Source organism: Alexandromys fortis, unplaced genomic scaffold, assembly GCF_014885135.2.
Source record: "Alexandromys fortis isolate MF-2015 unplaced genomic scaffold, M_Fortis_MF-2015_v1.1 scaffold_21, whole genome shotgun sequence".
Taxonomy (NCBI): domain Eukaryota; kingdom Metazoa; phylum Chordata; class Mammalia; order Rodentia; family Cricetidae; genus Alexandromys; species Alexandromys fortis.
This window is the reverse complement of record NW_026067905.1, coordinates 12,420,017-12,437,120: the sequence shown is the minus strand read 5'-3', so window position 1 is coordinate 12,437,120 and position 17,104 is coordinate 12,420,017. Positions and strand designations below refer to the sequence as shown.

General features: G+C 43.3%; 1 protein-coding gene across 4 annotated transcripts in view; it reads right to left on the bottom strand.

Annotated features, from left to right (window-relative positions):
• Fam20b (FAM20B glycosaminoglycan xylosylkinase) overlaps positions 1-17,104 on the bottom strand; it is a 40,045-nt gene that overhangs the window by 9,203 nt on the left and 13,738 nt on the right. For all 4 annotated transcript variants that reach the window (XM_050135329.1, XM_050135330.1, XM_050135331.1 and 1 more), the window contains 3 exons: positions 11,492-11,578; positions 6,105-6,214; positions 877-1,048 (listed from right to left, as the gene is read on the bottom strand). In XM_050135329.1, the coding sequence (XP_049991286.1) occupies positions 877-1,048; positions 6,105-6,214; positions 11,492-11,578 (369 nt within the window). The remainder of the gene's footprint in view (positions 1-876; positions 1,049-6,104; positions 6,215-11,491; positions 11,579-17,104) is intronic.

The window sequence follows — 17,104 nt, the reverse complement described above, 5'->3', positions numbered from 1 at the left end:
GGCATACAGAATTTAAGACTTTTGGAGCCATGTCCACTGAGATTCCAAAGGTGTCCTGAGAGGTTGTACAGACAGGACTGGCGTTCTGTACAGTCCAAGAGCATGATGTATAAAGTGGTGAGAGTAAAGCCAATGCTATCTATGGCTTCAATTTAAAAACAACCAAAATATTTATTTTATTTTTATTTGTATGTGTGTGTGTAAGTATACTACATGCATACAGTTGTTGGTAGAGGCCAGAAAAGGCCCTCTGATCCCTGAAGCTGAAGTTACAGGTATTCATGAGTCACAAATGTGAGAGCTGGAAATCAAATTCAGCTCCTCTGCAAGATCAGCAAGTGCTCTTGTCCCCTGAGCTACCTCTCCAGGGCCCCATGGTTTATATTTTAAATGTCCCCTAAAGATCATGCACTACAAGCCCTGGTTCAGCTCGTGGAACCTTCAGGAGCTTTAGGTGTGATGGAAGTCAAGTCACTGGGAACATTTCCTTGAAGAAATAAATAATAGGGATAGTCCAGGGAGTCCCTGCCTAGAGGGATTGCTCCTGGCCTTTTCTCTTGTCTTTGCTTTCTGGAAGCAATAAGATAAGCAGCCTCTGTCACCACATGCTTCTGCCAATGAGGTACTATGCCACCAGAAGCCCAAAGGACTGTGGTCAAGTGATTATGGACTGAACTTCTCAAACTGTGAGCCAAAATTTATCTTTCCTCTTCTTAGTGATAGAAAGATGGCTGAAAACAGGGATGGGACCAACCTAGCAGGTCTGCCCACAATTCACAGTTCTTTTTACTCCTGGACAGATGGCTGGCTCCTATTCAGGAAGGACAACTTGAGCGGTACAGCAAAGAATTAAGTCAGGCACACAGGAGCCTTTACCTAGCCAATTTGCCTTCTCGGTAAGTCCTGCCCCACGGGTGTCGATGTTTCTGTAGAGGCCACACATCTGGAAGCCACAGTGTGATGGATCCCTCCATCATGTCTCCATCAGCACACGCTGGTTCTGTTTCTCGACAGTAGTAGCACTTCCCATAGAAACATGTATTGTTCCCTGCAGGGCAGAAAGGAGTCAGATATACTTAAGGAAGAAAATTAAGAACCCAAATTCTCCCCCAAACAAGATCAAACAGCTAAGTAAACAGACAACACGAAAATTAAAATCCAGATGTTAGTCCATTTCATGCATGTTTTCCTATATAGGTAAAAAGAGCAGACAGCATAAAACAATCTCCAATGAATGAAACGCTATATACTAGAAAGCATATCTTCCTGTGTCTCCTTCTACCCAGCCTCTCTCCCAGAAGTGAGCCTCCATCACAGATTTGTTCTCAACTCAAAAGAATTAATGGAAACAATGTCTTCGTGTTCTTTATCAAAGCTGAGGTTTTGGCCAAAGTACCCAGAGGAGAGAGTCTGGTCACATATGGGGGAGCAGGAACAGGTAGGCAAATACACTGAGGATAATGGGAACTAGGTTCCTCACAGATGGAGAAGGAAGAAAAGATGGTCAGAGTAAACCCTGCCATGAATTAGAATCAGATACTAGTTTTAATACTCACCCAGAGATAATGGCACAGATGTGTGTATGTGCATTTGTGCCTGTGTATATTAACCTGTATTTCCTACTATGCCCTTCCACAGAACCTAGAAACAATGAGATCCAGGACTTATTTAAACATTGGTCCCCTGTTCTTCTCCCTTTCTTCTTGTGGTGATAGGGCCTCATATATACCAGGCAAGTACTCTAGCACTGATGTATATACCCAGTCCTCGTTTTGAGGCAGGCCTTGAACTTACAAGGCTTCCTGCCTCAACCCCACAAACACCTGGAATTAAAGCTTATACTACAAGACCCAGCTTCATCTATCACTTTCTAAAGACCATTTTGATACTATAGTAAAGGAGGGGGGCACTCATTGAACAAGTAGCTGCCTCCAGGGCTGAGTCAGGGAAGATACTGATGTGTCTGGACTATACTGACATCACCAGCTGTAAGGAAGGGCTCAGAGAATGACACCATTCCAAGGACATGAAGCTCTTTCTCTTTGCTCTTATTTTAGGATCATTTTCACAGTTCTTTACTCCTTATGACATTTAAAATAGTCTTTGTCTATTTCTACTCTAAAATGTTAGTATTTTCAATGTCATCAAGTTAAATTTATAATCTTAAAGTTGTTGGGTAGTGATAGTGCATGCCTTTAATCCCAGCACAAGAGCCAAAGGCAGGTGTTTCTCTGAGTTCCAGGCCAGCCTGGTCTACAGAGTGAGTTTCAGGACAGTCAAGGATACAAAGAGAAACTCAGTAGAGAGAGAGAGAGAGAGAGAGAGAGAGAGAGAGAGAGAGAGAGAGAGAGAGAGAGAGAGAGATATTAAGGTAGAGGGTGATATAACAGCTTTGGGGGTGTGCTATAGTTTATTAGGTTCTGTGTAGTACATACTTTGCTGGACCTGGGAAATAAAAGCAAGTGGAGAGAAGTAGATCTCTAGGCTTTGCTAGGAAGCCAGCCCAGTTGGGGAGCTCCGTGTCAGGGAAAGACTGTGTAGTTGTGGGATAATGCTCTTACACACTGTAAAGATGTACTTGTACTGATTTAACAAAACACTGACTGGCCAGCAGACAGACAGAAAGTATAGGCAGGTGACCAGATTAGAGGAAAGGCAGAAATGCAGTTGCAAGCCAGACACAGAGGAAGTAAGACGAGAATGCCTTACGGAGCAAAGGTCCCAAGCTGCATGGCTAACCATAGATAAGAATTATGGGTTAAAAAAAAGAATTATGGGGCCGGGCGGTGGTGGCGCGCGCCTTTAATCCCAGCACTCGGGAGGCAGAGGCAGGCGGATCTCTGTGAGTTCGAGACCAGCCTGGTCTACAGAGCTAGTTCCAGGACAGGCTCCAAAGCCACAGAGAAACCCTGTCTCGAAAAACCAAAAAAAATAAGCCTGAGCAATAGGTCAAACAGTTTATAATTAATATAAGCTTCTGTGTGTTAATTTGGGACTAAACGGCTGTTGGAACCAGATGGGACAGAAATTTCCATCTACACCCTGTCTCAAAAACAACACAAGGAAGATATGCCTGAGAAACAGCAGCCAAGCTGCCCTCTAGCCTCCACAAACACATGTGCACACAAAAGATAGTTGACAGAAAATACAAATGGCTCTTAAACAAATGAACAGATGTTACATATGAAACAAACAAAAAAACCCAAAAAGTTTCAGGATACATTATTATTATTGATGTTTTTGTTTTGAGACAGGGCTTCTCTGTGGTAGTCCTGGAACTTACTTTGTAGACCAGGCTGACCTCAAAACTCAATAGAACCACCCGCCTCTGCCTCCTGAGTGCTGGGATTAAAAGTGTACACCACCCTTGCCTGGCTCAGGCTGCATTATTAATGATAGTGCAGGGGGTGGGGCACAACTCTCATATATTGCTACAGGTAAGGTAAATTAATTGTCTATGAGAGTAATGTGACTATATTCACTAAAATTCAAGCTGCACATACAACCTAGTCAGTGCTCTCATCAGCTACAGTCCCAGCCCCTGAAACAGAAGCTATTTCAGTAAGAAGCTGCATGATGCTGAGCATGTGATTACAGTCTCCAAGCATGCTCGTTCCTCCACTGTCAGATGGTGAACAGGAAACATGCCTATGTCAATGCTTAGACAATCAAAACAGCATCTATCACTCTGAATAATAATGACTAACTGCCTTCCTGTCTTCCGTGTCTCCATTACACTCGGTGAGCCCAGCCTCTGACCACTTCCTGGACATGCTCGACTCTGGAAACTGCTTTTCTGACCACTGAAGTTTTCCTCACTCTGCTTGGGTGAGCTATCAGAACTAGGTTTCCATCTCGGCCTTTTCTCTGTTAGCATTACTTCTTTCTGCACAGTAATCTTATCCACACACCCTTAGTTAACTGCTTCTGTATTCACTCGATTATCCAATCTAGAAATGTGGAGTCATTCCTAAGTTTTCCTTTCCTCCCTGCTTATTGCTCCTCCGACTGAGACGTTCATCTCGCTGTTCATATTCCAGTTCACCACTGTACCTCATCCTTATCCTAGTTCTGTCTCTTGAAACCACTTCTACAGTCCGCCAGGGCTCTCGTCTTCTCCCCATCACTAGTCACTCTCTACAATACTGTCGAAATTAGCTTTCTAAATTCAGATATGATTACTTCATGTTCTGAATCTCTAAACAGATTCCCAATGCCCAAGGGAAGTCTCGACCCGAGCATGATGCCTAGGCCCTTCAGTGACCCTGTTCTGACTACTTTCTCTCCTCAGTGCTGAACCCATACACACCTTCCCCTGAGTTCATCCTCCTCCTGTATTCCTAATCCCCTTGTCCATCTTCTGTCCTAGTCTAGATCAATGTTATCTCAGGGGCTAGTGGAGCGAACTGGATAGAAATGAAATTACAACTTTATTTTCACTAACCTCTATCTGAAATTTAGCATTTCAATGAATTATGACAATAGAAACCATAACATTAGAATTTCCTGCCACCTTGTCTAAAAGAATCAGTTTTCCATATTGTATTATATTGTAGATTTTTTTCTTAGATAGGCATTGCTTCACCTCATTTTCAAATATAATCCTATTCATTCTAGTAAAAAGCCAGATAAAGTTCATTTTCATTTTTCAATGTCTGTTTCAATATTTATGCCATGTAGCAGAGCACTGAATCAACAAAAAAGTCACTACTACGAGGCCAAGACAAGAGAACACAGAACCTCTAAATTCTTCCTGTTTTACTGTGCTCCCAATGAGAACAAGACTGAGGAGATCCCCTGCATCACAGTAGGATAATGGGAACCAGGGCCAGGGGAGCCATACCTAGGTCCATGATTTATAAACTAATCCTTGGAGGAAGAGCAGTGCCCAAATGCAGTGTGTGTATATGTTTATTCAGAGGGGGCACACACATGGAAACAAGAATATCGAAAGCTGTAACATGACTAGTAAAAACCCAGAGACAGATATTGGGGTTCAACCTGAAGATCAGAAAAGCAAAACAGTCAGCCACTGGCTCTTACCTCTACCTCAGACCAAAATGGTGATCTTGGAATCTCAGAATGAGACTGTGTGTGAGAGCTGTCTCCTCCCGTTTTATAGTCCTCTCTAGGGCTGGGATTAATGGCGTGCATAACTGCCGCCCGGTTTCTATGGCAAAACAGTGTGGCTACTGGGATTAAAGGTGTGTGTCACCACTGCCTGGTATGTAAAAGACTGACCAGCAGGGAGGGCTGTTTTACTCTCTAATCTTCAGGCAAGCTTTATTTATTAACATACAAATGAAATATCACTACAGAATGCCTTCCCCAATTGCTTTCCACCTTACTTTTTAAGACTGGGTCTCTCACTGCACCTGGAGCATAAAACCAATTTGATTACACTGGGTGAGTAATTAGCTCCAAGGATCTGCCTGTCTCCGTTTTCACAGCATTGGAATTACAGGTGCCCCTTCCATATCTGGATTTTTACACGAGTATGGGGATCCAAACTCAGGTCCTCAAGTTTGCATAGCAAGCACTTTACTGGTTAAGCCATCTCCTAGCCTCTGGCTTCCCCACTTCCCGGAAAATTAACCACTGGGCAGTGGCTACATAAGCCTTTAATCTCAGTACTTGGGAGGCAGAGGCAGGTGGATCTCTCGTTAGTTCAAGGCCAGCCTGGTCTACAGAGTGAGTTCTAGGACAGCCAGGACTATTATACAGAGAAACCCTGTCTCAGAAAAAAAACAAGCCAAACCAACCAAGCCAAACCAACCAAACCAAACCAAAACCAGGACAATGATATGCAGACAGTATCAATTTAGGACAAATCTTGCATTTGAGACTTAGTTAGAAGATCAAGCGAAACAGTTACCACTTTCACTATTGGTAAATGACTCACTTCTTTAAGAAGTGTATATTAGGGAAAAATTCTCATTTCCCATTCTCACCATTAGACCTAATTCCTACACTAACAAGAAAGCAGGCTTTCACACTCTGTGAGTTCTTTAAGTATGAAAGAGATGCACCTAGGTTGTTCAATAGTGCCCATTATCTAACTTGCTGGTCATGCCCCTATCTAAACATCCTCCATCATCTCTTACCTACAGTTAGGAAGGTGCTCAGCAGCTGCTCCGTGGCCACAGGCTTGATCTCCGTCCTCAGATTAACATATCTGCCAACCACCAAGGGAGCTCGGCGGAAACCCAGAATCCTAGTTTTGAAGGTTTAGAGAGAAGAGAGAAATCTTTGGGGAGGTATTTTAAGTTAAGTCTCAAAACTCATGGTCAATCCCATTAAAGATGTAAAGTTTTGGAGGTGATAGGTAGGTGAGCTAACCTCGGTTTTTAGAGGTACATATGTTCATGAGTTTGTCAAGATGGACATTATTCAACAGTTCAGCAAAAAAAGTAGTGGGCCAATTAGGCAAAACGTTAAACTGTTACGCCTAGGGGATGGGAAATGGAGCTTATCACAGTACCCTGTTTCTGCCAGAAACTTTTCATAATCAGAACTAGAAATACATGCTAACAACGCATTAGAAAATACCATGCTTAAACTCAAAATGAGTTCAAAGCTTTGATAAAACTTTGACAAACTGCAAAGTGACCAAAACAACACACCTAAAGGACAGTTTAAATAAGGACATATTTGGAGGTCTCTAACACTAGAAAATACTTACTTTGTTTTTATTTTCTTTGTTGTTTTTTGCTTTGTTTAGTTTTTTCTACTTTTATTCTTTTTGGATTCCACATCATGCATCCTGTCCCACTCAATTCCCTGTCCCCCTTACCTACCTTTCTGCCCCTGCAACTTTCCTCCAAAATTTAAAAGAAAAAACCAAACACCAGACAAACCAAACAAAGAAAGGAGAAAGATCTCATTGTGAAAGCTGTAGTGTGGCCTGTTGATTAACACCATTAACCCTTTAGTCCTTTCACCTTTACTTGCAAGTGTTCACTGCAATGAGTTGCTCTGGTTCAAGGTCTCTGGGCTCTTACTAGGGTTCCTCTTGGATATTCTGTTATCCTGTGTCTTGGGGATCCTGTAGTTTTGGATCTGTAGGTTCATCCCCTTCTGCTACTCCAATAGATCCTAGATGAGGTGGATGTTGAGGTGGGCCCTCAGGGCTGGCTCATCAGTATCTTTAAGTCCTAACAACAGGGTTAGCTCTACTGTGCTGCAGCTGGTAAGGGACAAGTATAGTTTTCCACCTCTCATGATCACAGCTGGCCCTCTCACCCACCATGGGTAGCAGGAGTCAGAAAGGGAGGTCATTTTTCTCTCACCTATGCCACCACATGGTAGACAAGGGGGGATGGGGTCAACTCTGCTGTTCTCATGCCCCAGAGCCAGCTCACTAGTATCCCTGACAACTGGATTAGCTCTAGTGCACTGCCCAGGTGAAGTGCATGCCCAAGGGTTGTAGCCTTTGGTGGCAACAAGGGCCTGGCAGTGCTAGGACCACAGACCCAGACATGGTCCTAGGCCACAGGCTAGGCGCAGATGTCATTATGGTCCTAAGTGACAGCCCAGACCGCTGGCACTAACATGGCCTTTAATGGTCTCAGGAGCTATGGACATCAGCTCAGACCCTGGCTGCTGTAGGGCCACAGACCCAGACATGGCCCTCAGTAGTAGCCCTGGCCTGGATGATACCCTGGTCCCAGTCAACAGTACTGGCCACTCAACTCAGCATGACCTGATGGCAGCACAGCCCTTGGACACCAACACAGTCACAGGTTGTGACCTAGACCTTGGAAATCTATGTGGCCTTTGGTGGTACCATGCGCCATCAACAGAGCCTGGCTGTGGTAGGACCACAGACCCAGGCATGACCCTCAGCAGCAGCCTGGGTCCGAATGTCACCATGGGCTCAGGTTGCAGAGCAGGCTACCCAGATCGGCATGGCCTTTGGACACTTACCTGGCCCCCAGACCATAGGCCTCTGCATGGCCTTCAGTGATGACAGGAGCCACAGACATCAAGTCATGGCTCCTTAGCTGCTTCAGGGCCTCAGACCAAGATTGGCCCTTGGCAATAGCCAGGCTGGGCATCACTTTGGACTCAGGTGGCAAGCAGGTTATTCCCATTAGCCTGTTCCTCACCACAGTTGCTTCTTCAGACCTGCCTCTCTCCCCAACCTATGAACCACTCCACCATTCTCTTTTCCACCTCCCCCACCTGTACTACTTTACCATCACAGTGTCTGACTGTCCCGTACCATAGGCTCCGGGCAGCACTTGGTTGAATTGTACCCCAGCCATATGTATGGCACAACATGGAGCTGTTGTTGTATCATGGTCTGATGCTAGAGTCCAGGCAGCTCTTGGTTGAGTCCTCTCCCTGCCAGTCACATGGCATACCAGGGTACTCTGTTGCTTTTTGAGACAGAGTCTTACTATGCAACCTTGGCTGACCTAGAACCACTAGGTAGACCAATGTGGCTTCAAACTCAGAGAGCCTTTGATTTCCAAGAGTTGGGACTAAAGTTGTACACCACCACACCTATTACTTCCTTTTAAAATGACATTTTTCTGGTCAAAAACAAAAACAAAAACAAAAAAGAAACAAAAAACATCCCCTAAAGAAAATTTAGAGGTTCAGAACTTGAAACTAAGATCATCCTAATTCTCAAGCCTAGCAACTGACATTTTGTAATAGCATTTTCTCTCATAGTTGCATAAACACACAGGTATGTATAAACATCACATGCATTTGGCTCATCTTCTTTCTTTCTAAACAGGATCTCACTGTGGCCCAGGCTACCTGTGAATTCAAGGCAATTCTCTTGTCTCAGCCTCTCAAGGGCTCGGATTACAGGAATAAGCCATCACACCTGGCTTAATAGTAACCATACGTATATAGAGAAAACTTCACTACTTAACAAACTAATCTTATGAAAGGATGTATTTTGCCAATAATGGGGGGAGGGGGTAACAAAATAAAATAATGATATATTGCTCTACATATATTACACTGATGAAATTTACTATGCTGGGTATAGTGATCCAGAAGTGAGGAAGTAAGGCTCTTTTCAGGTTTGGACAGTCTAATTCTAGTCTGCCGTTAAATGAGGAGTTGGACGTATCCAACCCTGCATGTAGTTCCTTTAAAAGACTGCAAATATAAATAGTACTAAAAACACTCATTTAATTTTTCCCTATCTAGAGTTACTAAGTTCTTATCAAGTTTTTCTACCAAAAAATGCTAGTACAATACGTATCTATATAATTTTTTTCTTTTTCATTTTCATAGTACTTCCTAGAAAGATCTTAGATATATGCACTAAAAGATAGTTATTCATTCAAACGCTATGAACAGTAAGCTTTCTGATACAAAACATTAACAATGCTTTTAGCAGCATATGAATTCAATATATTACTAACATTAAAACATTATCCTTAAAAAAAAAACTTTGCATTTCAGCAGGTGAAAACAGTGAGCTATGGCTTCAAAGGGATTTTTTTTTTAAGATTTATTTATTGCGTATACAGTATTCTCAGTATTCTGCTTGTATGTATTCCTGCAAGACAGACGAGGGCACCAGATCTCATTACAGATGGTTGTGAGCCTCCATGTGGTTGCTGGGAATTGAACTCAGTACCTTTGGAAGAGCAAGCAGTGCTCTTAACCACTGAGCCATCTTTCCAGCCCTTCAAAGGGATTTTTTTTTTTCGGATTTTCGAGACAGGGTTTCTCTGTAGCTCTTTGGTTCCTGTCCTGGAACTAGCTCTTGTAGACCAGGCTGGCCTTGAACTCACAGAGATCCGCCTGCCTCTGCCTCCCGGGTGCTGGGATTAAAGGTGTGCACCACCACCACCCAGCCTTCAAAGGGATTTTTAAATATTGCTAGTGACAAGAAAACTGTCTCATATTTATTAGCACTAGTAACTGCAATTATTTTCTTAACTACTTACAGTATTTATTTATCCATTTTAGTCTTTTTTAGACAGTAGCCTAGGCTATTCTCAAACTCCTGGTTCTCCTCCCGTAGCTGTCTAACCTCAGGAATTACAGGAGTGCACCACATGTTCAATTCTGCTTGTTCTTTTTTAAAATACTTTATTTTACTTTATATGTATGGATGTTTTACCTGCATGTATGTACACAATTTGCATGCCTGCTGGATTTCCTGAAACTGGGAATGGTTGTATGGGAGCTGGGAATCGAACCCAGGTCCTCAGGAGGAGCAACAAATACTCTTAACTACAAAGCTCCAGCCCTAGTCTTCTGCGTTGGTGAGGACCATATTCCACTACAATGTGTGTGTGAAAAAATAGGAGAAATTCTTCCTAGTCCAGAAAAAGACAAAAATTTGCCTTTTCTGATTTCCTTGTATGCTTTTTAAAAGCTTCTTTTTCTTCTGTTGTCAATTCATGGGGTTTCCTATAGGCAAATGCTCTACCTGAGTCACCTCCTGCCCAAGCCCACAATCATGTCTTGTAGTGTTTGTCACCATGGCAGACTGAAAGAGTACCTGTGAGTAGGAACTGGGATGCCAGAGCGTGGCTAATGGGTGCCTGTAAAAGCAGTATCACTCTTTCTAGAGGGCCCTGTATCCTGTTTTCTGAGACAACATCTTGCTATGCAGAGGTTGGTTTAATCTCACTATGTACCCAAACCAGTCTTGAACTCCCAGTCTTCATGTCTTTGTCTCCTCTGTATAGCGAGTATAGGTGTGTGTCACAACTAAGTGCTGGTTATATATGATAATTCATGGTGATTTTGTTGTTTCTTTTGAAGGTGTATATATTTTGTATAAAAATATCAAAACACATTCTAAATTCCATGTATGTATTTTCAGGTATGGGGATAAGTCAGTATTCCTTACAACAGAAACAAAACAGCAAGGCTAGGAGGCCCAATTAACGACCAATTTAATACAGAGATTTGAACTCAAACTTCTGATTTCACCCTGACATTTTATTTATTTATTAATATCTTCAACCATGATGACATAAAGCATGCCAAGAACGAAGTGAAGTAATAGGAAGTAAAATCTGGGATTAAAAATATTTAACCCTGTTGGCTGGACAGAAGGCTCTGGCTAGGAACACCTACTGTTCTAGATTTGGTTCCCAACATCCCCACAGCAGCCCATAACCATCTGTAACTCCAGTTCCTGGGACGTCAATGCCCTCTTCTGGCCTCACTGGGCACTAGATACACATGTGATGCACAGACATATATGCAAGCAAAACACTCATACACACACACACACACACACACACACACACAAAATGTCTTAAAGATTTATTGCAGTTTTCTGACAGCACCCAAATTTTAGGTTTTCACAATGGCACTAATTCATAAGTTATAAGCAGGGAACACGCCCACATTATTGCTACATCAATTTCCATTTCACATACCTACCACAGTTCCCCCACCCTCCCCTCTTCCCGTTCCCCCCATCACTCACTTCTTGAGGAAGTACACAAGTTCTCTCTGAAAGAGATGACGAAAAGGAAATGTAAGAGATTACACAAACCTGTCCAAGTGGAAGGCTGCCACCTCTGCATTGTGTCTGTCATAACCAGCGTAGGGCTCCCCTTCTACCACATAGTCTCTGCTGTAGCTGCAAAGGGAAAGGGAAGCACAGATACAGACATGAGTCCATAAGTGCTGGGAGTGACAGCACACGGTAGAAACACTTCAGCAGGCCTGACCTGCTCCACTCCGTTCTGTCAACCCTGAGGACCAGGTGTTAACACAAACGGCTGGCAGATGAAGAGTGAGTCTAGGCGAAAACCTAACACTGTTGTTACCTCAGCAGTCATCCTTTGAATAAAATATGGATGACATTACATTTACTTCTAAACATGTCTCCTAAACATGTAGTGGGGTTTTTGTTTGTTTTTGTTTTATTTTTTGGTTTTTCAAGACTGGGTTTCTGTGTGATTCTCCAGGCTGGCCTCGAACTCTGAAATCTGCCTGCCTCTGCCTCCCCCGTGCTGGGGTTAAAGGCATGTGCCACTACCACCCAGCCAGTGTAGTTTTAGCACAACAACCACAAGATGAGTTTCTGAAAAGTAAGAATCATCTTTGTATTTCTATCAGCTTAATAAATGTCTTTAAAAATGCTTACTAATGTAACTGAAAAACCAAAGAATGCCTTTGCTTACCAGAATGCCTACTATAAGAACTATAGAAGTCTAAATTTCTTGGGGAAGCTCTACCTGACATCTCAGTTTTGTTAAAGAGAAGGCAAAGGTGCATCTGAAAACAGCAGTCTGAATAACCATCCCTGTTCTCTTTCCAAGTTTATCCAGGACTGGTAGTGATAGGACAGCCTTGAGCAAAACCTTTCTGTTCTGTCTCTAGAGATCCCTCATCTATCTGTAAGACCAGGGACTGCACTGAAGGAAATCCTAAGGTCTCTTTTATCTCAAACAGCATTCTGATGACTTTATGCCACATGCATTACATTTTTTTTTTTTTTTAGGTTTTTTGAGACAGGATTTCTCTGTGTAGCCCTGGCCACCCTGGAACACACAGAAGTCAGCCTGCCTCTGCTTCCTGAATGCTGGGAATAAAGGTGTGTGCTACCACCACTGCCCAGCTCAACGAGTCATATTTATTTATTTATTTATTTATTTATTTATTTATTTATTTATTTATTTATTTTTGTTTTTTAGATTTATTATGTATACAGTGTCTGCATGTACACCTGCAGGGCAGAAGATGGTACCAGATCTCATTATATGGATGGTTGTGAGCCTCCATGTGGTTGCTGGGAATTGAACTCAGAACCTTTGGAAGGGCAGGCAGTGCTCTTAACCGATGAGCCATCTCTCCAGCCCCAACGAGTCATTTTTAAAGACACAATTTAAACTTGTTAACTGGGAAGGAAAAACTATTGAACTCACCTGCACTCCTGAACCAAAGAGGACCTATAGGGTTTTGGAAGGAATCTGTGAAAGAGAAGCTGAAACTCAAGTGAAGAGCAGTCCCACTGAACATAGGATTTCTGACGCTGAAACAGCAATCATTGAGTGGAAAATGGAACTATAAAGGGTAATGACCTTCAATGACCTTAGAATACAAAGTGAAACACATTTTCAAGGCAAATGATAAAGAAGACCTATGAGAAGGCAATTGTGCATCTTGGTGGCATCAGTTTCTTCTCAGCCTGATCCACATGCCATGCATTAAAGTTCCAAGTACAAGTCATTACTTGTACAAGTACAAGGCTTCTTAGGTTTATACAGGCTGGCTTTAAATTGTCATTTTAAAAATACCACTCAGCAGGAGCTGACACCTAACAAGCACTTCTCCTTCTACCACCGGTGTAGGTGCCATACAGCTGGGGAAACAGTCCTTGAATACATTTCAGGACCTCGGCATAGTCCAGTACTCCCCCTGCTGATGCATTACGGACCTTTCCAATATAGCCAAAGGCTGCTTAGAGTGAAGTGCATGAACCTAGAGGCATCTAGGAACTCTGAGGGTAAACGAGAGCAAAGAGGTAGAAGAGTCAAAGTGAAGGAACCATACTGGAGTCAGGTCAGAATCTGTGCTGTTCATTTGCGTGTTTTGTGTAATATACACAAATTTGTATGTTTATGCATATGTGTGTACATGTCCGTGGAGGCTAGAAGATGAATGGGGTATCAGTTCTTTTTTTTTTAAAGATTTATTTATTTATTATGTATACAACATTCTACCTCCATGTATGTTCACATGCCAGAGGAGGGCGCCAGATCTCATTACAGATGGTTGTGAGCCACCATGTGGTTGCTGGGAAATTGAACTCAGGACCTCTGGAAAAGCAGCTGGTGCTCTTAACCACTGAGCCATCTCTCTAGCCCCAGGGTATCAGTTCTTAAGCACAACCTAACTTCTTTTTCTTTTCTTTTTAACTTTTATTTATCTATGTATTTTATTTGTGAGTGCTCTATCTGCATGTATGCCTGCAGGCCAGAAGAGGGCATCAGACCCCACGTGGTTGCTGGGAATTGAACTCAGGACCTCTAGAAAGGCAGTCAGTGCTCTTAAGTGCTGAGCCATCTCTCCAGTCACCATCTAACTTTTTTTTAAATCATTTTTTTGTTGACATAGAACTTATTGGTTGGTCACTGGGCCCTAGGGATCCCCCTAACTCTGCTTCCCCAGTACTAAGTTTACACCCCAGTACTAAGATCTCGATCTCTCTCTCTCTCTCTCTCTCTCTCTCTCTCTCTCTCTCTCCCTCCCTCCCTCCCTCCCTCTCTCTCTCTCTCACACACAAACACACACACACACACACACACACACACACACACACACACACACACACACACGCTTGCCTGTATGAGTGTGTGTGGAAGCCAGAGGCTGATGCAGGGATATCTTTCTTCTATTGTGTCCTACCTTATTATTTTTGAGACACAGTCTCTTACTGAACCTGAAGCTTACTGCTTTACCTAGTGTGGCAGTTTGAGTAAGAATGGTCCCCACAGACTCAGGGAGTGGTACTATTGGAAAGGATTATAAGGATTAGAAGGTGTGGCCTTGTTGAAGTCAGTATGGCCTTACTGCGGGAAGTATGCCACTGAGGGTGGGCTTTGACATTTCAAAAGCCCAGGCCAGGACCTGTCTGTCTCTCTGTTTCCCTCTGCTTGTGAATTGGGATGTAACACTTAGCTACTTCTCCAGCACCATGCCTGCCTGACTGACACCATGTTCTCTGCCAGTCTCTGAGACTGTAAGCAAGCTCCCAAATAAAAGCTTTTTTTTTTTTAAAGAGTTGCTTTGGTCATGGTGTCTCTTCACAGTTGTAAAACACTGACGAAAACGGCTAGTCTGAGCTAGCAAGCCCTGGGGAGCCACCTGTCCCTACCCCCACAGTACCAGGATTGCTGTCACCACTCTTGGCTTTCCATGCAGATGCTAGGGACCCAGCTCAGGCTCTCACGCTTGCAGAGCAAGCACTTTACCCACTGAACCCCACCCCACCCTACTGATGTTCTCTATGTGGATTTTGAGAATCAAACTTAACAATTGAGTCATCTTCCAAGCCCCAACGTCTGAATTCTTTGCTCATGTTTTAACTGTGAAATATGAAAAGTTGGGATTCTGAATCTCATTTTCCTCACCTGTAATCTTCAAAGGCCCTTTTAGTATGCACTAAGATCATTCATTCACGTTGATCTAACCTTAGGTTCCTGCTTTATGTCCTTTTCCAATATAACTGCAGCTATCGCCTGTAAAAATCAATCTACTTCTAGAATGGATACACTAAATTGGGGGAGGAGGAGGACTAATGCAGTAAAAATATAAACCATGGTATTACACTGTAACCTTACATATGTCACCTACCTGAACGTAACTCCCAACCCTGAAAGGAGGGCATGAACCCGCCTCCAGGAAGCTAAGACCACAGAGGAGAGTAAAGAAAGGTGTATGTCTTGACTAAGATTCTCCTCGAAACAAGGAATGATCCATCTTAAGTCACTGCAGAGCAGCAGAATTCATACAGTAACCACCAATAAAATCACTCCTATCCTAGTGAAGGACAGCCGAGTCTGCGCAGCTACTCGCTGTGCAGGGCTGTGTAGCTTTTGAGTGCCTAGAAGTCAGAATAGCACTCTGTTGAGTGTTCAAGGTCTGGAATGAGTTTCTGTGAGTACCTCAACCCACACCCATTCTCGCTTATATGTGACAAGGTCTGGAGTCAGAACACACACCAGTGTGTGCAGTGACTGAAGGAGGCAACACTTCCACCTGAGTTGTACACAGTGCTGGGTAGAAGAGACTGCTCTGGGGCTGGGGTAGGAAAGAGTTGGGCTCTGCCAAGCCTGAAATAAAGACTGAAGGGAGAATAAGGCTGAGTGAGCACAGGCAGAAGGCCAGACTTTGGGGTCCTCTGTTATTAGGCTGTAGAGGATGGACTGTCCATGGCACATAAAACTGAGGTGCACAGAGATACCTGAGGGGGCCAGGCATAGTGGCACAGGCCTTTAATCCAGGCACCGGGGGCAAAAGCAGGCAGATCTCTGAGTTTAAGGCCTCCCTGATCTACATAACAAGTTCTAGACCCTGTCTAGGAGGGGAAGGAGAATGGATGCCATTCAGGATCTGGAAGAGGAGGGTGTAGGGTGGTGGTACAGAGCAGTAACAGACAGGAGATGAAGCAAGAGTGACGAGGACTATGCTCTGGACACCTCTCCTCCTCATCAGTCTGACTGTTCTGCCCGCCGTTATACCTTCCTTGAACACCTCAGGCACCTCTGCAAAACCTATGGTCCACAGCTGTCAGGAATATCTATCTTTCGACATACTTAATCCCGTATCACCCTTTATTCTTTAGTGAACAAATAGTGGACATGGATCACTTAAACATGCGTAGTCATAATTAATTTCTTTCCATAGAATTTTTCATCCCCTAATACTCTGTTATTAATCCCTTAAACTACAAACCATGAGATTAAGAACTACACTTCAAAACCGAATTAGTGAACTGATGAGATGGCTCAGCAGGTCAAAGCACCTGCCACCAAGCCCGATGACACGAGTTGTTCCTGGGACCCACATGGTGGAAGGAGAAAACTGATTTCTCTGTTGTCCTCTGACTTCCAAACACACGTGGCACATATGTGTCCACATGTGTATATACATACACACACCAAAAGAAAAAACCCTAAGTTAATCATTTTTTGTTTTCATGATAGGTGCTTTACATCACCAAGTAAACAGCTTGTATTTGGTAGAATACAAGCCATTAAAAACTCTGATGGTCAAACTCCAGCTGTACTAAATTACTATGAGGCAACTTTGTCAAGCCAGTTTCTTATTGTGGAAACAGAGACTGAACTGACCCAGGCGTTCAAAGTATTTTGTGTAATGCCTGGCAAATGGTGTGCACTCCAGATCAGAGCTCAAGGCCCACCTCCAAAGTGCGGGGATAACAGGTTTGCAGTCACAACAGCTCGCCTGAATTTTGTTTGGTTTTTTGAGACAGGGTCTTTCTATACAGTTTGGCTGTCCTGGAAATTACTCTGTAGACCAGGCTGGCCTCAAATTCACAGATTCCCCTGCCTCTGCCTCCTGAATGTTAGGATTAAAGGCATGTGCCAACACACCTGGATTCACTGCCATTTTTAACTTGCCAATTTTTATTGAC